At 41.4% G+C, this 25,900-nt stretch overlaps 1 protein-coding gene across 4 annotated transcripts in view; it reads left to right on the top strand.

Moving 5' to 3' along the window:
* LYRM4 (LYR motif containing 4) overlaps nucleotides 1-25,900 on the top strand; it is a 154,451-nt gene that overhangs the window by 62,614 nt on the left and 65,937 nt on the right. The window contains exon 4 of one of the 4 annotated variants that reach the window (XM_063632679.1): nucleotides 11,981-12,100. The exons of the other annotated variants lie outside the window; for them this stretch is intronic. Coding sequence (XP_063488749.1) covers nucleotides 11,981-12,085 — 105 coding nt within the window. The 3' untranslated portion in view covers nucleotides 12,086-12,100. Of the gene's footprint in view, nucleotides 1-11,980; nucleotides 12,101-25,900 lie in introns of those variants that run through there. 4 annotated transcript variants of the gene reach the window in all.

The raw sequence follows: 25,900 nt of genomic DNA on the forward strand, positions 1-25,900 counted from the left end.
GCACAGGAACACATATGCATAATTTTTAAATAAATGTATGTACATCAAGCCTTTATGTGTAACAGTTTCTTGCTAATGACATAAACAATTTTAAAAATTTAAAGTCTTCCACTGTAGGTTTTACCAAAATACCTGAGCTTTGTAAAGCAAGAAGCTATTATAGTAATGAAACAGCGTTTCCATAGCTGGGTGCCGTGGTGCACACCTGGAGTCCCAGCTACCCAGGAGGCTGAGGTGGGAGGATCACTTGAGCCCAGGAGTTTGAGGCTGCAGTGAGCTATGATCATGCCACTGCACTCCAGCCTGGACAACAGAGTGAGACCCTACCTATAAAATAAAATAAAATAAAATTCACAGTTTTTCTATATTTTCCTAATTTTCTGATTTAGCCATTTATGGATAATTTTCAAAGGTAGTATTTTTCCAAAGATGCTTTCACTTCTACTGGAGAGCTTAAAAAAGAATCATGAAATACTTGATGTTTTTATAGGGCTTAACAATACTATTGCCTTTAACCCTCCTACTAGCCCATGAGGTAGGTCTTATGTCCCGCCTTGAAGAAGAGGGAACTAAGCATTTTAGAAGGTATGCCCAGTTCTGGCTGCACCTCATCGTTTTGCCAGAGAAGAGAAATTACAGACTTAGGAACTGTAAAGCTGGTGCTCGTTACCAGCCTCATACCAGGGTATGCCTGTTCACACGGGTCACAGGAGAGGCTGGGAGGGACTATGGCCATTTGTTCTTACTAGTGCCGCCCTCTGCTCTTACCCAAAGACAGCACCCTTCAAATATGTATCCTTCAACAAGATTTATTAGGAAACTACAGTTGGCCAAACCTTTAGGAGCTTTCAGTTTACAAGAAGAGGTAACGTATCTTTTCTAATCCCCAAATGGAGAGTATGAAGCTGACTGTTACTTAGTGGCAAACTTTAATTTGGAGGATAGTCTCCATGTTTATCCTCTGTCTCTCTCTTTCTCATTCTCTTCCCCCCACCCCCCCCCCACACACACACGTATGTGGGTACACACACACACACACACCCTGTTGGTTCTGTTTCTCTGGAGAACCCTGCCTAATACAAGATCTAAACCTTTGAAATCAGACCTGGCCTACATAGTATGCTTTTTTAACAATCATATATTTCTTTTAAAGCAGGTGAAATTAAGCATGAACCATTAATTTTGATCATCCGTTTTATTAAAATTTGGGAAATTTTAAATACCTAGGTGCTCTATGTCCCTTTTCTGAGTTTCTCTTAATTCCTAACCGAATCATATCCATAGTATGCTCCTTTCTAAGTCACTGTCACTACTGGCTGCATCATACTTTCCAAGGGTTTTTACTGATGGATTCTCAGTTTCAGCCTAGGAAGGTTGTCAGGATCTCTGGCTTGCTTTCTTTGGCTGTTCATCTATCTCAGCCATCAACATGGTCTCTTGATAACTTAGATTGTTGGTTAATTAGAGAACAGCTTTAGTTTGCCCTTTTAGCACTCTGATTAACTAGGACAATCTGCTTTAGTCTCCCTCTGACTTCTCTAAGATTCCCTGCTGCCTCATTTCCAAAGACCAAAACAGGAAGACAGAAACGCAACACACAGAATCCCTCAGCTGAGTATGAAATTTCTGGCCATCCTTCACTGTTCTCTCTGAGGATTATTAGATGCTTTGGGAAGAGTCAGAAAGAACCCTGCCCTCTATTACATGTTTCTTCAACTGGATGGCTAGCAAGCTACAATTTGAAATGGTCTTCAAATACTGCTCTTCTTAAGCTAAGGCGGTTTTTGTTTTTTGTTTTTTTTAAATCACATACAGTACATAGAGGTGCTAAAAATGGAGCTTAGTTGTTTCTATTTCTTCACTCATAGGAGAAGAAAGCCCTGTAACCCCAAGGGTTGTTTCCTTGTTGTTATTTTTGTTGTTGCTGTCATGTCAACCCCGTCTTCTTGTTTAAGGAATCTTGCATTGTGAGGCCTTGTGCTGTAAGACTGTGTGCCTGTTACCTCTGCCTACTGAACTGAAATCCAAGAGTAAGCTCTTAGGCCCAAACGCACTTGGTTTTTTGTTTTTGAGACAGAGCCTCACACCGTCACCCAGGCTGGAGTACAGTGGCGTGATCTTGGTTCACTACAATCTCTGACTCCTGGGTTCAAGCCATTCTCCTGCCTCAGCCTCCTGAGTAGCTGGGATTACAGGCATGCACCACCATGCCTGGCTAATTTTTGTATTTTTAGTAGAGATGGGGTTTTGCCATGTTGGCCAAGCTGGTCTCAAACTCCTGACTTCAGGTGATCTGCCTGCCTCGGCCTCCCAAAATCCTGGGATTACAGGCACAAGCCACCGCGCCGGTCCTGGGATTACAGGTGCGAGCCACCACGCCAGTCCTGGAATTACAGGCATGGGCCACCATGCCAGGCCCTAAATGCACTTTGGATACAACGGAGTCCACAGCCTGTTGTGGATTTGATGCCTTTTAACCATGCACAGATTCAGAAGTTAGATCTCATCATGGGAGAGGACAGCAGGAACAGCCCCATAGAGGTGCAGTCCCCTGTGGATGGTGCCCCTCACAGGCATTCTGTCCTGTGCTGATGAGCACAGTGGGGGACTCAAAGGCCTAACTGTCCCAATGCTGTGGTAATGATTAGGACCTCAGAACGGTTTTCGTTACATTTTAAAAAGTCAGTTTTTCCTAACAGAGCCTCAGTACATGTCTCTTTGGGAGGACTGAGTAAGGGGAGGGGTGCTTCCTCAGAGCACATTCAGGAAGCGTATTAACACTGCTCTCCAGGCGAGGACATTATGTACTGGCCTCCTGCCTTGCCCCCAGCCATTCTCCACCCACACAGTGTCCCTCCACCACCCTACCCCAGGCCATCTTCAGTCAGAAGTAGCAGCAATTTAAATGTCATTCACAAAGTCCTGTGGGGAACAGCCCCAGGATGCTCAGCAGAGGAAACACAAATTTTATATTGCTGAAAAGGTAGATTATAAGCCCATTGCCTTTTCTAATGTACTCTGTTTTCACATTTCCTCAATTGTCCTATAATATCTTTTATAATTTTTTTATCCAGAATCCATGCAGGCATCAAGCATTGCATGCATTAGCACTCCTGCATTTTTTTAAACTTTTATGACATTGATGTATTGAGTCCAGAATGTTCTCCAATTTTAATTTGTCAGATTGTTTCTCTAAGATTACATTCAGAATAAGCACTTTCGGCAGGAAAACTACGTAAGTAATACCGCATTCTTCTCAGCGCACCACATCAGGAGGCCCATAATGTCAATTGTACCATTATTGGTTCATGCTGAGTTTGATCATTTGTTAGAGTAGAATTGACCAGATGTTTACACTGTAAACATACTGTTTCTCTTTGTAATTAATAAATCTGTTCCCCAACAACCTTTTACTCGGTGGTTTTCAGACCCATTAATGTGCCTTGCCTGAATCAGTTGTTACATTAGTGGTTGCAATATGGTGATTTTTCTAATTCTCTGATCACCAAGGTGTCTTCTTAATAACACACTAGGGCCCATTTTAATGAGAGTAAGTCCTAAATTACAAGCAGGTCAATTTGTCACTAATGTTATCTCAGTTCTCATTCCAGGTTTCACAAACTCATGATCTTAGCTCAAAACAGTGGAAATACTCTCTCACAACACATTTTCAGGCCTTTGAGTTACCTACTTCTCAGAGTGGCACGTAGCTCTTATTTCCACTCAGAGACATGGGGTCGATCTGGCATCAAAAGGACTTCAGATCGCTTCCCTGAGCTGCCTGTGACAATCATCCAACCTGCCTGGACCACTGACATGGACAAAAATGGAGACCTAGGTTCCCTTTCTAGTCTTTTGGGGATGGATCGTAACCTCTTTTTACCAAATGCATCATGAACTTCTCTCATGTGACTCCATTCTCTCTTGACTCATGTTGCTTTAATAGCTTCCAGTATTTCATTTTATAGCTTGTCATTTGTTTATTGTTTCCCCCAAATGTTGAATATTTACTTGGTCCCTAATTTTTTTTTCTATTACGTGTTGCCATAAATATCTTCACGTACATCCCTGATTTTCTTTTAGGAAAAATTCTTATTAAAATAACTGGATCAAATAACGTATATGCTCTTAAGGCACATGAGGCAAGTTTTTTTTTTTTTTTTTTTTTTAATTATACTTTAGGGTTTTAGGGTACATGCGCACAATGTGCAGGTTTGTTACATATGTATCCATGTGCCATGTTGATTTCCTGCACCCATTAACTCGTCATTTAGCATTAGGTGTATCTCCTAATGCTGTCCCTCCCCCCTCCCCCCACCCCACAACAGTCCCAGGAGCGTGATGTTCCCCTTCCTGTGTCCATGAGTTCTCATTGTTCAATTCCCACCTATGAGTGAGAACATGCGGTGTTTGGTTTTTTGTCCTTGCGATAGTTTACTGAGAATGATGTTTTCCAGTTTCATCCATGTCCCTACAAAGGACACGAACTCATCATTTTTTATGGCTGCATAGTATTCCATGGTGTATATGTGCCACATTTTCTTAATCCAGTCTATCATTGTTGGACATTTGGGTTGGTTCCAACTCTTTGCTATTGTGAATAGTGCCGCAATAAACATATGTGTGCATGTGTCTTTATAGCAGCATGATTTATAGTCCTTTGGATATATACCCAGTAATGGGATGGCTGGGTCAAATGGTATTTCTAGTTCTAGATCCCTGAGGAATCGCCACACTGACTTCCACAATGGTTGAACTAGTTTACAGTCCCACCAACAGTGTAAAAGTGTTCCTATTTCTCCACATCCTCTCCAGCACCTGTTGTTTCCTGATTTTTTAATGATGGCCATTCTAACTGGTGTGAGATGGTATCTCACTGTGGTTTTGATTTGCATTTCTCTGATGGCCAGTGATGAGGAGCATTTCTTCATGTGTTTTTTGGCTGCATAAATGTCTTCTTTTGAGAAGTGTCTGTTCATGTCCTCTGCCCACTTTTTGATGGGGTTGTTTGTTTTTTTCTTGTAAATTTGTTTGAGTTCATTGTAGATTCTGGATATTAGCCCTTTGTCAGATGAGTAGGTTGCAAAAATTTTCTCCCATTGTGTAGGTTGCCTGTTCACTCTGATGATAGTTTCTTTTGCTGTGCAGAAGCTCTTTAGTTTAATGAGATCCCATTTGTCGATTTTGGCTTTTGTTGCCATTGCTTTTGGTGTTTTAGACATGAAGTCCTTGCCCACGCCTATGTCCTGAATGGTATTGCCTAGGTTTTCTTGTAGGATTTTAATGGTTTTAGGTCTAACATATAAGTCTTTAGTCCATCTTGAATTAATTTTTGTATAAGGTGTAAGGAAGGGATCCAGTTTCAGCTTTCTACATATGTGTAGCCAGTTTTCCCAGCACCATTTATTAAATAGGGAATCCTTTCCCCATTTCTTGTTTTTGTCAGGTTTGTCAAAGATCAGATAGTTGTAGCTATGCGGCATCATTTCTGAGGGCTCTGTTCTGTTCCATTGATCTATGTCTCTGTTGTGGTACCAGTACCATGCTGTTTTGGTTACTGTAGCCTTGTAGTATAGTTTAAAGTCAGGTAGTGTGATGCCTCCAGCTTTGTTCTTTTGGCTTAGGATTGACTTGGCGATGCGGGCTCTTTTTTGGTTCCATATGAACTTTAAAGTAGTTTTTTCCAATTCTGTGAAGAAAGTCATTAGTAGCTTGATGGGGATGGCATTGAATCTATAAATTACCTTGGGCAGTATGGCCATTTTCACGATATTGATTCTTCCAACCCATGAGCATGGAATGTTCTTCCATTTGTTTGTATCCTCTTTTATTTCATTGAGCAGTGGTTTGTAGTTCTCCTTGAAGAGGTCCTTCACATCCCTTGTAAGTTGGATTCCTAGGTATTTTATTCTCTTTGAAGCAATTGTGAATGGGAGTTCACTCATGATTTGGCTCTCTGTTTGTCTGTTATTGGTGTACAAGAATGCTTGTGATTTTTGGACATTAATTTTGTATCCTGAGACTTTGCTGAAGTTGCTAATCAGCTTAAGGAGATTTTGGGCTGAGACAATGGGGTTTTCTAGATATACAATCATGACATCTGCAAAGAGGGACAATTTCACTTCCTCTTTTCCTAATTGAATACCCTTTATTTCCTTCTCCTGCCTGATTGCTCTGGCCAGAACTTCCAGCACTATGTTGAATAGGAGCAGTGAGAGAGGGCATCCCTGTCTTGTGCCAGTTTTCAGAGGGAATGCTTCCAGTTTTTGCCCATTCAGTATGATATTGGCTGTGGGTTTGTTGTAGATAGCTCTTATTATTTTGAGATACGTCCCATCAATACCTAATTTATTGAGAGTTTTTAGCATGAAGGGTTGTTGAATTTTGTCAAAGGCCTTTTCTGCATCTATTGAGATAATCATGTGGTTTTTGTCTTTGGTTCTGTTTATATGCTGGATTACATTTATTGATTTGCGTATGTTGAACCAGCCTTGCATCCCAGGGATGAAGCCCACTTGATCATGGTGAATAAGCTTTTTGATGTGCTGCTGGATTCGGTTTGCCGGTATTTTATTGAGGATTTTTGCATCAATGTTCATCAAGGATATTGGTCTGAAATTCTCTTTTTTGGTTATGTCTCTGCCAGGTTTTGGTATCAGGACGATGCTGGCTTCGTAAAATGTGTTAGGGAGGATTCCCTCTTTTTCTATCGATTGGAATAGTTTCAGAAGGAATGGTACCAGTTCCTCCTTGTACCTCTGGTAGAATTCAGCTGTGAATCCATCAGGTCCTGGACTCTTTTTGGTTGGTAAGCTATTGATTATTGCCACAATTTCAGAACCTGTTATTGGTCTATTCAGGGATTCAACTTCTTCCTGGTTTAGTCTTGGGAGGGTGTATTTGTCGAGGAATTTATTCATTTCTTCTAGATTTTCTAGTTTATTTGCATAGAGGTGTTTGTAGTATTCTCTGATGGTAGATTGTATTTCTGTGGGATCGGTGGTGATATCCCCTTTTTCGTTTTTTATTGCATCTATTTGATTCTTCTCTCTTTTCTTCTTCATTAGTCTTGCTAGCGGTCCATCAATTTTGTTGATCTTTTCAAAAAACCAGCTCCTGGATTCATTAATTTTTTGAAGGGTTTTTTGTGTCTCTATTTCCTTCAGTTCTGCTCTGATTTTAGTTATTTCTAGCCTTCTGCTAGCTTTTGAATGTGTTTGCTCTTGCTTTTCTAGTTCTTTTAATTGTGATGTTAGAGTGTCAATTTTGGATCTTTCCTGCTTTCTCTTGTGGGCATTTAGTGCTATAAATTTCCCTCTACACACTGCTTTGAACGTGTCCCAGAAATTCTGGTATGTTGTGTCTTTGTTCTCGTTGGTTTCAAAGAACATCTTTATTTCTGCCTTCATTTCATTATGTACCCAGTAGTCATTCAGGAGCAGGTTGTTCAGTTTCCATGTAGTTGAGCGGTTTTGACTGAGTTTCTTAATCCTGAGTTCTAGTTTGATTGCACTGTGGTCTGAGAGACAGTTTGTTATAATCTCTGTTCTTTTACATTTGCTGAGAAGAGCTTTACTTCCAACTATGTGGTCAATTTTGGAATAGGTGTGGTGTGGTGCTGAAAAAAATGTATATTCTGTTGATTTGGGGTGGAGAGTTCTGTAGATGTCTATTAGGTCCACTTCATGTAGAGCTGAGTTCAATTCCTGGATATCCTTGTTAACTTTCTGTCTCGTTGATCTGTCTAATGCTGACAGTGGGGTGTTAAAATCTCCCATTATTATTGTGTGGGAGTTTAAGTCCCTTTGTAGGTCACTCAGGACTTGCTTTATGAATCTGGGTGCTCCTGTGTTGGGTGCATATATATTTAGAATAGTTAGCTCTTCTTGTTGAATTGATCCCTTTACCATTATGTAATGGCCTTCTTTGTCTCTTTTGATCTTTGTTGGTTTAAAGTCTATTTTATCAGAGACTAGGATTGCAACCCCTGCCTTTTTTTGTTTTCCAGTTGCTTGATAGATCTTCCTCCATCCCTTTATTTTGAGTCTATGTGTGTCTCTGCACATGAGATGGGTTTCCTGAATACAGCACACTGATGGGTCCTGACTCCTTATCCAGTTTGCCAGTCTGTGTCTTTTGATTGGAGCATTTAGCTCATTTACATTTAACGTGAATATTGTTATGTGTGAATCTGATCCTGTCATTATGATGTTAGTTGGTTATTTTGCTCGTTAGTTGCTATAGTTTCTTCCTAGCCTCGATGGTCTTTACAATTTGGCATGTTTTTGCAGGGGCTGGTACCGGTTGTTCCTTTCCATGTTTAGTGCTTCCTTCAGGAGCTCTTTTAGGGCAGGCCTGGTGGTGACAAAATCACTCAGCGTTTGCTTGTCTGTAAAGTATTTTATTTCTCCTTCACTTATGAAGCTTAGTTTGGCGGGATAGGAAATTCTGGGTTGAAAATTCTTTTCTTTAAGAACGTTGAATATCAGCCCCCACTCTCTTCTGGCTTGTAGAGTTTCTGCTGAGAGATCAGCTGTTAGTCTGATGGGCTTCCCTTTGTGGGTAACCCGACCTTTCTCTCTGGCTGCCCTTAACATTTTTTCCTTCATTTCAACTTTGGTGAATCTGACAATTATGTGTCTTGGAGTTGCCCTTCTCAAGGAGTATCTTTGTGGCGTTCTCTGTATTTCCTGAATCTGAATGCTGGCCTGCCTTGCTAGATTGGGGAAGTTCTCCTGGATAATATCTTGCAGAGTGTTTTCCAACTTGGTTCCATTCTCCCCATCATTTTCAGGTACACCAATCAGACGTAGGTTTGGTCTTTTCACATAGTCCCAAATTTCTTGGAGGCTTTGTTCATTTCTTTTTATTCTTTTTTCTCTAAACTTCCCTTCTCTCTTCATTTCATTCATTTCATCTTCTATCAGCGATACCCTTTCTTCCAGTTGATCGCATCTGCTACTGAGGCTTCTGCATTCTTCGCGTAGTTCTCGAAACTTGGCTTTCAGCTCCATCATCTCCTTTAAGCCCTTCTCTCCATTGGTTATTCTAGTTATCCATTCCTCTAATTTTTTTTCAAAGTTTTTAACTTCTTTGCTATTGTTTTGAATTTCCTCTCGTAGCTCAGAGTAGTTTGATCGTCTGAAGCCTTCTTCTCTCAACTCATCAAAGTCATCCTCCATCCAGCTTAGTTCCGTTGCTGGTGAGGAACTGCGTTCCTTTGGAGGAGGAGAGGTGCTCTGTTTTTTAGAGTTTCCAGTTTTTTTGGTCTGTTTTTTCCCCATCTTTGTGGTTTTGTCTACTTTTTGTCTTCGATGATGGTGATGTACAGATGGGTTTTTGGTGTGGATGTCCTTTCTGTTTGTTAATTTTCCTTCTACCAGACGAGACCCTCAGCTGCAGGTCTGTTGGAGTTTACTAGAGGTCCACTCCAGACCCTGTTTGGCTGGGTGTCAGCACCGGTGGCTGCAGAACAGCGGATTTTCGTGAGACCACAAATTCAGCTGTCTGATAGTTCCTCTGAAAGTTTTGTCTCAGAGGAGTACCCGGTTGAATGAGGTGTCAGTCTGTCCCTACTGGGGGGGTGCCTCCCAGTTAGGCTGTTCAGGGGTGAGGGACCCACTTTAGGAGGCAGTCTGTCCGTTCTCAGATCTCCAGCTGCGTGCTGGGAGAACCACTACTCTCTTCAAAGCTGTCAGTCAGACAGGGACATTTAAGGCTGTGGAGGTTCTCGCTGAGTTTTTGGTTGTCTGTGCCCTGCCCCCAGAGGTGGAGCCTACAGAGGCAGGCAGGCCTCCTTGAGCTGTGGTGGGCTCCACCCAGTTCGAGCTTCCTGGCTGCTTTGTTTACCTAAGCAAGCCTGGGCAATGGCGGGCGCCCCTCCCCCAGCCTCGTTGCCGCCTTGCAGCGTGATCTCAGACTGCTGTGCTAGCAATCAGCAAGACTCTGTGGGCATAGGACCCTCCGAGCCAGGTGCGGGACACAATCTCCTAGTGTGCCGTTTTCCAGGCCCGTTGGAAAAGCGCAGTATTAGGACGGGACTGACCCGATATTCCAGGTGCCGTCTGTTTCCCCTTTCTTTGACTAGGAAAGGGAACTCCCTGACCCCTTGCGCTTCCCGAGTGAGGCAATGCCTCGCCCTGCTTCGGCTCGCGCACAGTGCGCTTCACCGACTGTCCTGCACCCACTGTTAGGCACTCCCTAGTGAGATGAAACCGGTACCTCAAGCAGAAATGCAGAAATCACCCGTCTTCTGTGTCGCTGGGGCTGGAAGCTGGAGACCGGAGCTGTTCCTATTGGGCCATCTTGGCTCCACCCCGAGGCAAGTTTTTAATACAATGCCTTTATCTGATAAAAACTTTTCACCCATTCCGCAGAAATAGGTATGTATATACACAGAGACAAAGTTTTGCATAACATATCTGGAAGTTCCTGAAGCCGTGGGCTCAGGTTCAGAAACTTTAGTTTGTAAAATTGAAATCTGAAAATTCCCAAGATTGTATTATCTAAGAAGTTCTCTCAGGCTTTCTCTGATCCCAGCATTCCACAGTTCCAGACACTAGATTTAGCATCAGCCTTATGACAACACATGAGTAATGCATTGCACAATGGTGTTAACAACGGCAGAGTTACTAGATGATAGGAATTTTTCAGCTCCATTATAATTTTATGGGACTGCTGTCATATATGGGATCTGTTATTTTGTGGCACGTGACTGGTTTTCGGAATTCAATGCTTTGAGTCACTTGAGAGATAGTCAAGTTATCACGATCTGCATGCATGCATGTGTGTGTCCCCCATGTGTATATTAGGGGGCAATGATTTTAATTAAATAAATATCATTTAATTGAATATTTAATGCCAGAGCCTATTAGAACAGATACAGTGTTACTACAGAATACCAAGTGAATTTTTTTCTAAATGGGCGTTTTCCTAAGCAGAGTTACATTGTGCTAAAATGTATCCATCCGTCTGTCTATATATTAGGAGAGCATTTAGAAGCCACTGCTACTTAAAAATGTTGAGCATTCTCAGTTTGAGCCAAATTGGTTTTTTTTTTTAAAAAAAAAAAAAAAAAAGCCTCAAGGAAATCAAATGCTTTGAGTCTATTAAGGAATTTACTGAGACTCCAGTACTATCTACTCTGTGTACTTAGTGTAATACTTTATTATTCCAAAATCAACTCAGAACTGATTCCAAGAAAATCCTAGGAAAAAATTAAAGTGAGGAGGAAATAATCCCTTTGTGCAGTGTTTGAGGCAAATTAGAAAGCAGGAGTCTCTGAACTCAAATCTGGTTCTGTCATTAAATTACTAAAGGACTTGGGAAAATTACATAAATTCTTTTTGTTCCATCTATTAAATAGAGACAACAATATCAGTCTACTTTTCTGGACCAGGAAAAGAATTCTTTGGGTCAGATCAACCTTTGTTATATAAAGATTTATTGAACACAGTAGTACTACAGTGAAAATGCCTGGATTTGGGGAGAACAGTGAGTAGATTCATAGACTAGGTGAAGCATGTACTGATTTTTTTAGACAGGTGATTTAGCCACCTTTGTGTGTTTTACTTTTTTGCTTTTTGAACTCTTCTCACTCTCATGGCTAGCATTGTAAACAAATTTAAAAGCTCTTAAAAAGTCATGCTCATCAACAAAATGGAGTCGTAAGTAGCTCTTAATTTTCCTGTCCTAGGCACCATGTAGAATAATGTAGAGCTTCATGGTGCCTTGTGGCTGGAATTTCAGTCACCCAAAATGCATGTCAGAGCACCAGGACTAGTGGCTTAAGCTGGCCTTCAGACAGCTGTGCTGGAGCAGCATAAACTCTTGAAGTCACAGATCTGCTTTCAAATCCTAGGCTAACCACTAACCTTAGGCTAACCACTTAATTTCTCCAGAACACATAAAATTGGGGCCGTTAGCCGGGCACGGTGGCTCACACTTGTAATCACTACAACCTCCACCTCCCCGGTTCAAGCGATTCTCCTGCCTCAGCCTCCCGAGTAGCTGGGATTATAGGCGCACGCTACCACACCTGGCTAATTTTTATATTTTTAGTAGAGATGTGATTTCACTATATTAGTCAGGCTGGTCTCAAACTCCTGACCTCAAGTGATCCACCTGCCTCAGCCTCTCAAAGTGCTGGGATTACAGGTGTGAGCCACCGTGCCCAGCAGACAATTATAATTTTTATGTAGTTACATTTCACTTCATTGCCTTTGAATTTTGTGTCATGCTGAATTCCCACTCCAAGATAATAAAAATTCTCTTGCATTTCCTTCTGGTGCTTTTGTAGATTTTTTAAATGTTTAATTTTTGAAGTATTTTGAATTTATTTTGGTATAAGAAAGGAGATAGGAGTTCAGCTTAACTTTCTCCAAAATGGTAACTTTCTCCTGTCCTAGTATCATTTATGGAATAAGGAGACATTTTTGTCTTGGTCCAACATACCAGAACGCAAGGCCAGAACACCCTCAATTCCCTGCATTTTGCTTCCAAAGGAAACATCCGTCCTTTTGCTGAAGTGACTGGTCTGCTTTACTCTGAGTTACCACCCGTGATGCTGGTAAGCCTGCTCCTTCAGCTGTCTGCTCTCCTAAACCTCCCCTTCTTCCTCTCCACATAGCATCTCCCCAGTCCAGAAAGAAGCCTTTGGCTTCCTGGCTTTCAAGTCACCCTTCTGCCCAGCTCTTTCCCCTTCTCCTCTATCTGCAGGGTCATTTGCACTCATAAGCTTCACTGCCTCCCCTTAACACCTCAACCCCCTGGCATCCAAGCAGTAACCCCCCATGCTTTGCTGAACCAGCTCCTGCACAGATACCCAGCGTTCTGATCGCCAAAAACATGTGCATGCCTTTGTCCAGTTTGACCTGTCCAAAGCGTCTGACCATTCTGGCCGGCCACTCCAGGAGGTTCTCCCAGCCCTCCTCACTCCTGCCTCCCCTTCTGCTGGCCCTGGCCCAGTCTCATCTGCTGGCCCTCCCCCTCTGTCCCTCTAAAACTCAGGCACTCCCCAAGCCTTCATTATTGGTCCCTCTCTTTCCCTGTGATCACATCCACCACCGTGACACACCTGTCTCCTGCAAGGATGACTCTGAAGTCTGTCTCCTCTCCTGACATCTCACTTAAGTGTGGTGGTCCAGAACACGGGTGTTGAAACCAGACAAGCCTGGGTTCAGATCTCTGCCACTAACCAACTGACCCTGAGGAAGCCACTTAGTATTTCTCAGCCTCCTTGTGGGCTTGTCTCTCTTCCAGGACTGTGGGGTTGCTCAGGCAGGGACTAGATATTAGATTAGATTTGACCATATTGAATGCCCACTTGGTGTCAGGTGTTACACTGTGTGCTTTATGCAGCTCATCTCAGATGAAGTAGGTGTGTGTTTGTATTCCCTTTATATCTCAACTTGGAGCTATTTGAATTTGAATCCAAAACCCATTTCTTCCCAATATTTGTTGGTATGTCTACAGAAGCTTATGCTCTAGCAGAAGACAAGCCATGTTCTCCTGGGAAAATGTCCTTTCCAGCCGTCTTAACTGCCTGTGCTCTTTCCACTGGCTTAGCCAGCTTTCTGTCTTTCCTTAGCTTGAGCACAGGGCAGATGCTTGGTCATTGTTTAGTCACTGAGGGACACAGCATCCTCATTCATTCGTTCACCCATTCATTCATTGGGCACATATTTATCCTTGTCTTTGTGCCAGACTTTTACCCAGGTATTGGGATTCACGGTAAGAAGGGGCAGACTCGACTCGAGGAACTGGGTGGGAGAGTATTGTGATGCAGCAAAGTAAGTACAGGGCCTCGGGAAGACACAGGGCAGGGAGGAAGGGACTTCAGCGCATAAATGACAAGAAGCAGGGCATAAGGAAGGGACTTCAGTGCATAAGTGACAAGAAGCAGGGCATAAGGAAGGGACTTCAGTGCATAAGTGACAAGAAGCAGAGAAAGCAAGAGGTAGCAACCTCGTGCGACCTTGACCCTGTGCTTGGACTTGTGCGGGGGAAGGGGACCTTCCAAGTGTAATCAGAGGTGTGATAAGGATATGTTATTCCACTGTTCCTTCTTTTCTGTACTGATATCTGCAAGGACCATCTGCTAATTTACCACCCTCTCAGAGTGTCTGGAGATCAGGGACTGTCTTTTTTAGCACAGAACCTAGAACAGTACCTGATCCACAGTAGGTGCTCAGCAAGAGTTTGCTGGGTAAATGAGTGGGTGTTACAGTGCAGAGCATATGAGCAAAAGGGTCTACTTGTTCTTAAAACAAAAGCATGAACTCATGAGCTACTTACATCCTGTTCATTTATTTTCTTTGAAGGACAAGATCCATTTTCTAAGTACCAGATGACTTAAATTAATTTATTAAAATGTTAATAAGTTTGCCCTTTTTAAAATATAAGCAAGACTTTTTGTTTTGCTGTGGTTTTAACGGCATCTCCACAAAGCAAAATCAACCCTTAGGCCTACGTGCTTATTAATATAGGTCCCTTTTGGACACGAGGATGTTCAATATCTACTGCCTTCTAATGGGGAAAAAGAAAATTTTAACTTCTTTTCTCTTAAAGGGACACTTCTTTTGAAGGAGGAAGAGAGATTATCCAGTTATAATTTTGAATCCCTTTCTTGTGAAACTGCATGCCACTCGCCATTTATATCCTGCTTTAGATTGTTGGGGTTTATTTATTTGAATACCTACAAAGTGGACATCTCGGGATCATTATCGTTAAGAATATATATGAAAAAAATTTATCTTCAATGCAGGCAAGTCTGAAGATAAGAAAATGGACTAGATTACCACTTCGTTTCTTATATAAAAGCTTTGATACACAAGAAAAAAAGTATGATTTTTGGTTCTTACTCTTTTTAAAAAAATGGACGAGTAAAAATTGTATATATTTATGGTGTGCAACATGATGTTTGATAGATGTGTACATTGTGAAATGATTTAATCCAGTTACCACATCCATTACTTCACATACTTATCATTTGTTTATGGTGAGAACATTCGAGGTCCACTTTCTTAGCAGTTTTCAAGTATGCAATACATTATTATTAATAGCCTCCATGTTATACAATAGATCTGCAGTGGTTCTTATTATTCTTAACAGCTGAAGCGGAGCATTAAATAAGATTCAGGCTTGCCTTCTTATTTAGTTGTCAGACTATTTTTCTCCAATTTTGTTTATTTCTAGTCACATAATTGCATAGCCGAAAGATGAGAAATTACCACTTCTGTTCCATACACTTGATTTTGTTGATCTAAAGGGGGAGAAGAGGGGTGTGGGAATAGAGAGAGAACTGAGGTTTGATGTGGAATTCAAAATTGGAGATTGTAGAGGCATAGCAGAATTACTCAGTAGTAAGCTTATTCTCCAGAAATTTTTTTACCAACTTTATTGCATTGGTGCAAGTTCATTCCTTTTGAATAGGAAACCTTTGCTATACTGTATATTATTATGGCTATAATAATAATAGCAGTTGCCATTTAATGCATTGCTTATATGCTACATGCTATAACCCGTTTTCACTGGCTAAGTTTAAAAAAAAAATGCATGCCACTGAAAGCTGCAGAATTCTGCATTTAAGTATTTAAGATTATTTCTCCAACAGCAGATGGAGGATGTTGTGCAGGGATAGAGCACAGGGAACCTTTCATTTATGCATCATAGGAAAGGGTGGAATTACAACACAGCACTTTTATTTTCTCTTTCTTCCTCCAACCATGTCCCCATAAGCTCTGGATTAGCCAGCTAGAGGCCTCATCTCTGAACGTCTTTCTAAATAAATGCACGTTGGCTGTAGGTTAGTTTTGGTAGCACATGGAGCCTAAACCCTGGAGAGAGGAAAGTGGGGTGAAGGGAAGAAAAAGCTTTAGTAATGAAATAATATAAATGTGCCAGGTACTTTCACTTAAAATCTAAGATTTATGCTTTCATTACAGTCTCCACAACTGTATGTGGCAAATGCTAGATTATAAAAATAAAGCATGCATGCAGGTTAAATCTTTTACAATAAAAAAATTCTCTATAACATAAAATATTCCCCACTCTCAGGCAATGGCCTCCTTCAAAACTGATGCATTTCAGCTAAAAAATATAGAAGGTCCATGAATGTCAAGCAAAATTACATTTAACTAGTAATTCAGGTGTTATATAGGCCACACTGATTACTGTCCTCTCTCATGGCTGATTAAAGGATGAGTCTAAACAGTGGTTCCCAAACAGGGTTATCTTTTTAAAATACACATATTCAAGTTCGTAGTTCTGAGCCCCTGGGCTCTCCTAAAGTCATTGTTCTAAACCACTCTTAGGATGAAGAGAGATGTGTATGATATACATCTAAAATATTGATGGGTTTCCAATATCTAGAGGGCTTATGACCATGTATAAGTTTATTCTCAGTTTAATGATCAATTTATTAATTTTACACGTCTAATAAATGAAACTTTAAGATGGATTTTTGTTAAACATTTAAGCATTGATTAAAAGCTAAATTATATTTCTATAACCAATTTAAAAAGCAGTTGCTAATCTAATCTAGCTGTTTCTTTTAAAGTCTTCAGACACCTTAAAGGCTAACTAAAACAACACAAAAATAGTCATTACAAAACCAGTTACTACATTTGCAATTCCACCTATTTCAAAATGTTAACATCATTGGTTTAATTCAAATCTTCATCCTATATAATATCATAGGGGTTCAGAAATGTCACATTAATTAATACTTGTCTCAGCTTAAAAACAAGAGAAAAAAAAATAGCTGCAGTTACAGGACCTGGAGGAGATATCACCTGATTCCCAGGCAGGGCACTCACTTGGTCACCAGTCTGGACTGCCTCATTATGGGCGAAGTTCATTTGTTACAAAGTTTACTTATTACAAAGTACGTTTGGGGATTGTGGGGGAGGTATTTTTTTTGCTTGGTTCAACAGGAATGCTCTTAACAGCAGTAAGGAACAAAGGGGATCCATGTGAAGGAAGGAGAGTTTTCTTGGAGACAGACTGAGTCAAAGATGCTAGCATTGTGTCTTCTGGGTACATTGAGCAGGCAGGTGAAAATGCAGACCTAGAGCTCAGAGGCCATCTGGGCAGGAGACCTGAGTTTGGAAGTCATCTGGTGAGAGGCGAAGCTGGAGTATATCACCTAGAGGGAGTGACTAGAAAGAGAAGAGGCTGAGAAGAGCAGTTGGAAGAAGAGAGTTGTGAAATGGGGTGTTGGGCCACATGTCTTAGAGAGAGCTCGGCGGGGAGGCCAGTTGAGCATGGCCCGTGGGAAAGAATGGAATCTGCTCACAAGGGGCATGGAGCCAAGGCGTGGTCAGGAGGCAGGGGCACCAGACCTGGAGGAGCAGTGTGGTGGTGAAGAGGAGGAGAGGACACAGCGACCATTTGAATATCTAGGGAATGGGCAGATGGGCCCGTGTGGGGTCTTGTTTTTTTTTTGGATTTTAGGTTGTGGTTTTTATAAGGATGTAAAGATTGTATTGTGTGTGTTGACTGGGAGGAAAAAGCCAATGCAAAAGAAATCATTGACGACACAGTACAGGGTAGAAAACCATTCATGGAGCCTGGTCCCAGGGCAACGAGGGGAAAGTAGGGTTTCCCGCGTGAGTCCTCAATACATCGTGGAAGAAAAGAGGGAGAGAACAAATGAGAGCTGTGCAGGACAATTCTAAGGCAAAGAAGTTGGAGAAACTCACATTTTCTTTTCCCGCCTTGTCATTCCTCTTTCAACCTGGTTTGTGGTTTTGTTTTTTTAAAAACAAGCAAACAAAAACCTTGTAATCGTATAATCAAATATTTCAATTATTTCATGTTTTTGGCTATTTGGCATGAAAATTCATCTTAAATGGGCGTGATCCTTTCAAAAAATTAAATGAAGAGAGCAAAACTCTGTGCATAAAGTCTGTGTTGTAGGATTAAGATGTGTTGCTTGAGAAAAGTGAAAAGGGTTCAATAGTAATGTAGTGGATGTAGGGAGGGTGAGAGGAACTCCGTTAACAATGGGTTCAAGGATAGCTATACAGCAGTGGTAACAAAGGTGAGTGACATACTTTGCTAGCAAGACCAGTCAGTCCTGTTTTACAGTGTTCTGGCGCACATGGGAGAGAGAGATTGGTGCCATCTTCCCCAGACTAGGATTGGCAAGGAGAATGCAGCAATAGAAGTCAGGTGAAGCAAGGGTATCCACGAGAGGATCATTGCAGTGATTGGTCACCAGGTCCACGCTGGCAGAGCAGCTGAGAGGCTGGAGGCAACTCTGGGCTAGGAGAATAGGAGGAACCAATGAACCAGAGGTCATATTGAGGAAGAGCAAGCTCAGGGGTGACAGACTGAGAAAAGTGGGAAGATGGGAAACTGAGTCAAAGTCTAGGGCTCGAATATGTTCTAAATGGCGGTAAGATCCAAGCTGCAACCTACCTAAGGTTAGGTAACATTAGGGAAGCAATGAGGATCTACATTTGAGGATGCTAGGGCCTGTGCAGAGCCAGGCTGTTTGGAAGATCTTTAGCATAGATGCTGAGCCTAAAAATGCAGACTGAATATTGACAGGAAAACTGAGCTGGGTATTGACGTTGTCACAGTAAGGAAATCATGAGATAACAGTCACATGCCTAGGAAGAAGTTCAATCCTGCCACGGTGTACACCTGTGCCACCATACGTAATAGCCCCAGGGAACGGCTACTGTCTGTGAGGCAGCAGGAGGTATAAACTGCAGAAGAATCCACAGGTTCTGTAGAGACCTCTAGGATTACCAGCCTTTCAGATTTCATTAGTAACCAGCTCCTGTGACATGCTGGCATTGTCAGATTAGCTCCGTAAACAAATCTGCTTATTTAGCTGAGTCGTAATTTGTGGTTCTGTTTTTAGCTTTAGCCTTGTTTGTTTCTGCCTAAGAAACTGGTATGTGACCAGAAGTAAAGGAAATTGATTATTCTGAGTGACTGGCACAGTAAGATTCTATCTGCCATACTTAAATCTCCTATGATTAGCCACAGTAAGAAATTATTGATAAGCAGAGCGATAGTCAAAAGTGTGTTGTAAGCATGATGGGGCAAAATGTTATAAAACCCAACTTAGTAATGCTGTTTCTCCAGAAATGAAACACAGCATTACCATAGGATGCAACTATTACACTTCTGGCTATATACTCAAAGGAAATGAAAGCAGTGTCTTGATTAGGTCTTTGTACACCTGTGTAGGTAGCTACATTTTTCACAGTAGCAAACAGGAGTAACCCAAGTGTCCATGGATGGATGAATGGATAAACAAAATGTGGTCTGTACATACGGTGGAATATTATGCAGCCTTAAAAAAGGAAGGAAATTCTGATACATGCTATAACATGGATGAATCTGGAGGACATTATGCTAGGTGAAATAAGCCAGGCACAAAAGTACAAATACTGTGCTATTCCAATTTTATGAGCTACTAAAGTCAAATTCATAGAGATAGAAAGTAGAATGGTGATTGCCAGGGGCTGAGTGATGAGGGGTTGGGGAAGACCGAGGGGTGAGAATGGAGAGTTGGTGTTCAATGGGTACTGTGTTTCAGTTTCGGAAGATGAAAAACTTTTGGAGCTGGATGGTGGTGATAGTAGAAAAACAATGTAAATGTACTTCATGCCACTGAAATTACACATAATTACAGTTTAAACGGTAAATTTTGCTATGAATAATTAAACACTTTTAAAAAAATACATGAATAGGTCCTTCTGGAAAAGGGCTTTACCTGCTAAATTTTGTGTTATCTATATTTTACCACAATAAGGAAAAAATAAAAATAAAAACTTAACCCTGACTTTGAGTTATTGAGGGGTGTTTCCTCTTTTCTTCCTTTTTTTTTTATTTATTTTTTTTTTTTGCAATTGTATATTTACTTCTCAGTGAGAAGAAAAGCAGCAAGCACATGACCTGTAGATCATTTTCTAATCTGACAAGGGCATGTAAAAATACAGGCTTTATTCAGCTTTTGAAACAACAGATTCGAACTGCCAGTAAACTTCTTTCCTTAAAAGGAACTCACTGTATTTCAACCCTTTGTAGCAGTAAGGTACAATCAGAGGAAACTTTTTTTTTTTTTTTTTTTTTTTGAGACGGAGTTTCGCTCTGTCGCCCAGGCTGGAGTGCGATGGTGTGATCTCAGCTCACTGCAACCTCCGCCTCCTGGGTTCAAGCGATTCTTCAGCCTCTGGAGTAGCTGGGATTACAGGCGCGGGCCCGGCTAATTTTTGTGTTTTTAGTAGAGACACGGTTTCACCATGTTGGTCAGGCTGGTCTCAAACTCCTGACCTCAGGTAATCCACCCGCCTCGGCCTCCCAAAATGCTGGGATTACAGGTGTGAGCCACTGCACCCAGCCTATTTCTGTATTTTTCATTCCCCCCTCCACCCACTAATGCAGAAAATAAAGAATTTACTTTTAAAAGCTTAATTAAAAAAAAAAAAGAATTATGAATCCCTGAACAATTTTTTTAAGAACCATATGAGAATTCCTACATCCAAGTGTTACCTTTCAAATTATTTGCCTTAGAGGGTCTGTCTGCTTATTCCAATAAACTTCCTTTTCAGAATGGCCTTCAGGTTTAGTTTATGATACACATAAGAAAATTGAGTAGTATAGTGGCCTCTTTCTTCATACTTGACTCTGAATGACTGTTACCAAAAGGTAAATCTACCCTCAAAGGATGAAACTGCCAACACAGACAATATACAAAAGAAAGTATGTGTGATTCAATAAATGTTGAGTGCCTACTGTGTTGCCAAGCGTTCTGCTAGACACCAGGGATGTAAGATGAAAAGACGATTTTAGTCACTGCTCTTAAGCTGCTGACACTCTTAGGGGAAGACAGACATTCTCACAAGTAATTAAATACTTAGTTAAAAAAAAAAATAGTGGCATGTGTGGGTATAGTGAGAGCCCAGGGTGAGGAGTGGCTTTCAGAAATGTTTTAAACAAAGACGTCATCCCCGGAATGCATTATCCCCCAAGTTGGCAGTGTTGAGGAGCGTGTGAGGCCTAGTATGTTCTTGGAAAGAAATCTTTATTTCCTGAGAATCACTTCTCATCCCTGTATAAATGCATCTGACCTGTTTGTAAGAGTATGAAACAGACACTGCTATGTGTGATAACTTGTCCTCAAACCGTTCAGAGAAGATAACAAGTCACAGCATCTTGTGACTCTAGTTGGATTTTATTTTTTTATTAGTCACTGAAATAACCTGGTGCCGTAAGGAAACATTTGACAGCTGTAGCTAAAAGGATTAAAGAAAATACGTAAATGAAAGATTCCTCAAGCCAGAGCGGCAGGACAGAAACAGCATGTCCTAACAAGACAGCATGGGAGACTGGGTCTAGAGGTCTGTTCAACAATGATCACCCAAATGATCATTCTCTTGGCACCAAGAGCTTGTGTCTCACTGAATGGTGCCCCCTAGAGAGGCAGGCAGTGCCTAGGAAGGGGTCATCCTGGACAGCTGGGTAGGCTTTCCAGTCAGAAGGCTGAGTTCCAAGCGATTAAAATGTTTAGATGCAGTACTCCTCCAAGGACATGCTTATCCCTGTCACTGCATTACTAGGAAAACTTCTTGGTTCAGTGTGTAAGAGGACTGTGTCATTTGAGGGCAGCCTTAAGAAGATATTAAGTAGCAGAGAATCTTCTACGCTCATATGTGATTTCAGCAGTGGTCACACCTGTTAAGAGCAGAGTTCTTTTAAACACACAGGGAAGACACAGGAGGCCTTGAGAGTCCTCTGGCAGCTGTTGACGGTGCAACTGTATTCGCGCTTTTCTGTATTTTCCCTTCATATTGCCGTTCTCAAGTTTTGTTCACATGTATGACATTTACACAGTAGGGGATCTATTGAGATATTTTCAAAGAGCCAACAATCCTAATCAAAATGCGTGCTACTGAAGTAAGTTATTTGGAGTATTAAAACAAGTGTCTTCCTGTGGACAACACTACTCATTTGTAATTATGTGATGGGAAGCTTGGGGAAATGTACAGGAGCTTTCAGAAGTAATACTTCTGCCTCCATGCCATTGCAGATGAAATTAGATACTCACCCTTTTAGAAATCCGAGATACACATTGACCAAAACTTTTAACGACTGTGAAAGAAACAGATAATCAGCTGTCATTATCCTTGTGTTCAAGATGAAGACCGAAACTGCATTTTCAAAGGTAAATCTGTCAGATCGTAACATAAGCACACTCCCTCCAGTGCTTCAGGCCTCCGTAACAGCCAAGACTTATTTCTAAACCACATTGCCCATCAGGGTGCAGTCTATGAAAACTGCCCAGGAAACCTCCTTCCCACTGGTTCCTGAGGAGGAGAGGAACAGACAGCAGACAGGTGAGTACTCAATTTGATTATCTCAGGTAAAGCTTAGAACCCAGCAAAGGCTAACAGACCGTAACACTGGTAGCACCAAAGAAGGCATTTCAGATAGTTTCTTAGTATTCCATAGGCCTTAGTATACCAACAATCTGTTTCTGCCACCTTAAAATTTAATAGCATAGGCCAGGCACGGTGGCTCATGCCTGTAATCCCAGCACTTTGGGAGGCTGAGGCGGGTGGATCATGAGGTCAGGGGTTCAAGACCAGCCTGGCTAATATGGTGAAACCCCATCTCTACTAAAAATACAAAAATTAGCCAGGCGTGGTGGCACACGCTTATGGTCCCGGCTACTTGGGAGGCTGAGGCAGAAGTATAGTTTGAACCTGGGAGGCAGAGGTTGCAGTGAGCTGAGATCGCACCACTGCACTCCAGCCTGGGCGATAGAGCGAGACTCTGTCTCAAAAAAAAAAAAAAAAATTAATAGCATAATACAACCACCATTTTTGTTATAACTCGCAGATTGTCTGGGCCGGGAATGCTGATACTGCATATGCTATCAGCCGTAGCTGGGAAGACTAACACTGGGTGTACTCAGATGGCTGGGGTTTGGAATCACCCAGAGACAGGTCTGGTGCCTAGGCCAGGATCAGCGGCAGCTGTGGAGCAGAATGTGTGTGTGTGGCCGGGGCTTGCTCACATTGTGGTAGCCCCAGAGCAGTGCGACTTCCTACTTGGTGGGCAGAACTGCTGGGGAGAGTGTTCTGGCGGACAGAGCAGAGCTGTGTGGCCTTTTGTGAAACAGCCTTGGAAATACGTAGTTTCATTTCTGCCATATTTTTTTGGTCAGAGGAGTCACAAGCTCAGATTCAAGGGGTGGGAACGTAGACCCCCGATTCTCAATGGCAGGGGTGTCACAAAATGTGTGACCCTGTTTTAAAACCACCACAGGCCCCCTCTCCTTAGTATTCCACTGGCCTTTTATCCTGGAAACCTCGGGAAATGGTTTTTCGTGATTTTCTTCTTTAATTCTCTTCTCCCATCCCTTCCTCAATCCAGTTCAAGGATAAGGGCCTAGAACTCCACCTGTGTCCTATTCCCTCTTGAATCCACAGGTCGAGCAGGAAAGTGAAGGATGAGGCTGGCATGTGTAGAAGTGCCAGTGGAGGGCGCTGTGGCTGACTAGACGGCCTCTGTACATTTTAAAGGACAGCTGTTCCAAACAGAGGTGGGAATTAAGTCCCTGTGTTTCCAGATTTCCCATTTTAATGTGAAATTAGATACTGAAATAATTGCTTCATAATGTTTTAAAAGCATTCCATGAGATCTGGGTTTATGCTCTTGTCTATGTGCTGGCTCTGAGCCCCTCTTTCAAAGACCCAGAACTCATAAAACAAGGCATTATTTAAGATTGCACATTTATGTTTATCCCCAGAAATTTCCACATTGAGGTCTGGAATGCCCTTACTTCTTTAAATACTACTTACTTTAAATCATATTTGCAAAGAATTCTTGTAACTGAGAATCTAGGCGCTCAATAAATAGACCACATCCTTCCTTCATCTGCACATGAATGGCAGCATTTTGCACATTAATTATGTGTGTGATGTCTCTAAGCTGAATTGGCTGAGGAGCAGAACTTTAATGATTAGCTGTATAAAACTGAAAGAGAGCTTCAATTTTGACGTTAACGCTTGCTTATCTTTTATATTCTCAGCCTTTCTTGATGTTTGTTAGAATTTAAACTTGTCCTAAGCATGACAACATCTGTTCAAAAGAGAGGGGGGATAATATATGTTTATATATACACACCTTCATTTAGTATTGGGGACCTTCCAGTTACCAATTATAAGTGTAAAGACTAAATAAAAGTTATAGAAAAATAGACAAAATAAACAGTGACCAAGAGAAGATTTAAGAAATCTGAAGCTAAAGATTTATTTTTCTGCCTGCCCTCCTTGAAGTAATCATTAAGTTTATAAATAGCCTCCTTCCTCTGAGAAGAAAGGTCCTAGTGACACCAAACAGGATGCCGCGCGCTGAATACTCTCCCCTTTCATTTTGAAACTCTAGCTTTTGTGAAGACTATCATTGTGCATCCCTCTGTCTCTCCTCATTACCACTTCTGGGTGGAGCCGGAAGCAGGACAGATGCATATAGTCCTCATTTCAACCACAGGAATTGATTTTAAAGGTGACACTGTCCTTAGTAACATGGCTGATGCCCTGTAGGGGTAAAATTAGTTGTGTTTTCTCTGTGCAGGTGAAATTTTAATGAATTTTTTTATATTCTGTAGAGCATTCACTGCAAAATGCATTGTAAGATCTAAACACCAGCAGCTGATTGTGGAAGACTCTTTATTTTTTCTTTACCCTAACTTAAAAAAAAAATAGAGACTGTTTACAGAGAATCTACTAAGGAAAACATCAGGTCTGACAAGAGAGAACTGAGAGAGTGAAGAGGAGGCAGCTTTCTGCATTTTGCACACTGGATTGCAGTTCTCACAGAATCCTGGGGCTCAGGACAAGATGGGAGCTTCCTCCTTGGACCTGCACTTACCCCAGGCCTCGAAACAAAGCCCCCCAATGTATAGCTTCCAGTATCACTTCACAGATCTTTTCATGCCACAGCAACCCATACTGCCAGGCATCTGCCAGTTGTCTCCAGGACAGCTTCCTATTGAAAGCAACTCTATGTCTAACCTGCCTTCAAGCAGGTTGCAGCTATATTTTAAAACCCACTGCATTAATTCAGGACATATCTTTTTATCAAATGGATTTCTCTTCTGCATACATATTTAAACATGAGCCGTACACTCAGAGCAATGGACTGTTTTATAAAAGGTGATTAGCATATAGTACTCACTCAAAGAATCTGTAAATGAAAAAAGTTGAAAATACGAAATATTGATCACTGGGGTACTCATTAACTGTACAAAAGCATAATTTAGTTGAATTTCAAATGTGTTAATGTAGGATATCATTCACTGAAAAGGAAAGGATTGTAATTTTACACATCATGTTTAACTTTTTAAAGTGTGACATCTTTTATGCAGGTATTTGTTCTTAAAACTCTTATTGTATGACTGATTCAGACTTCATGATTCATTAGCCCTACAAATCCCGAGAACATACATGAATGTGCTCATACAGAGGTTAGAACCTTGGGCTAGATTAAGGGTAGCCTGAGAGAATATTGCAGACAGAAGGTTCTCGTTCCTTGAGTAGTGCCCAGAGCATAGCTCCATGTATAGTAAGCATAACAGCGTTGATGTGTCTGATTGGTGTGTTGGTATTAACAAACATGTAATGGCACAGAGGACAGGAAATTTCATTACATCTCTGGCAAATTCACATTGAAAGAAAGAAGGACAGATGGTTGAAAACAGCCATAAAATATTCTATTACATGTCTGCAGAAGTCATTAGACAGCAGTTAAAGAGATGTTATTAATGGATCAGATTCACTTGGGGAGTCATGTTTCTATAATGCACATTAAAGCAATGATACTTCTGGTATTTTTAATGCAGTCAGGGCCAAAGACAAACCTGTCTTTCTGA

Source organism: Symphalangus syndactylus, chromosome 23, assembly GCF_028878055.3.
Source record: "Symphalangus syndactylus isolate Jambi chromosome 23, NHGRI_mSymSyn1-v2.1_pri, whole genome shotgun sequence".
NCBI classification, from domain to species: Eukaryota; Metazoa; Chordata; class Mammalia; order Primates; family Hylobatidae; genus Symphalangus; species Symphalangus syndactylus.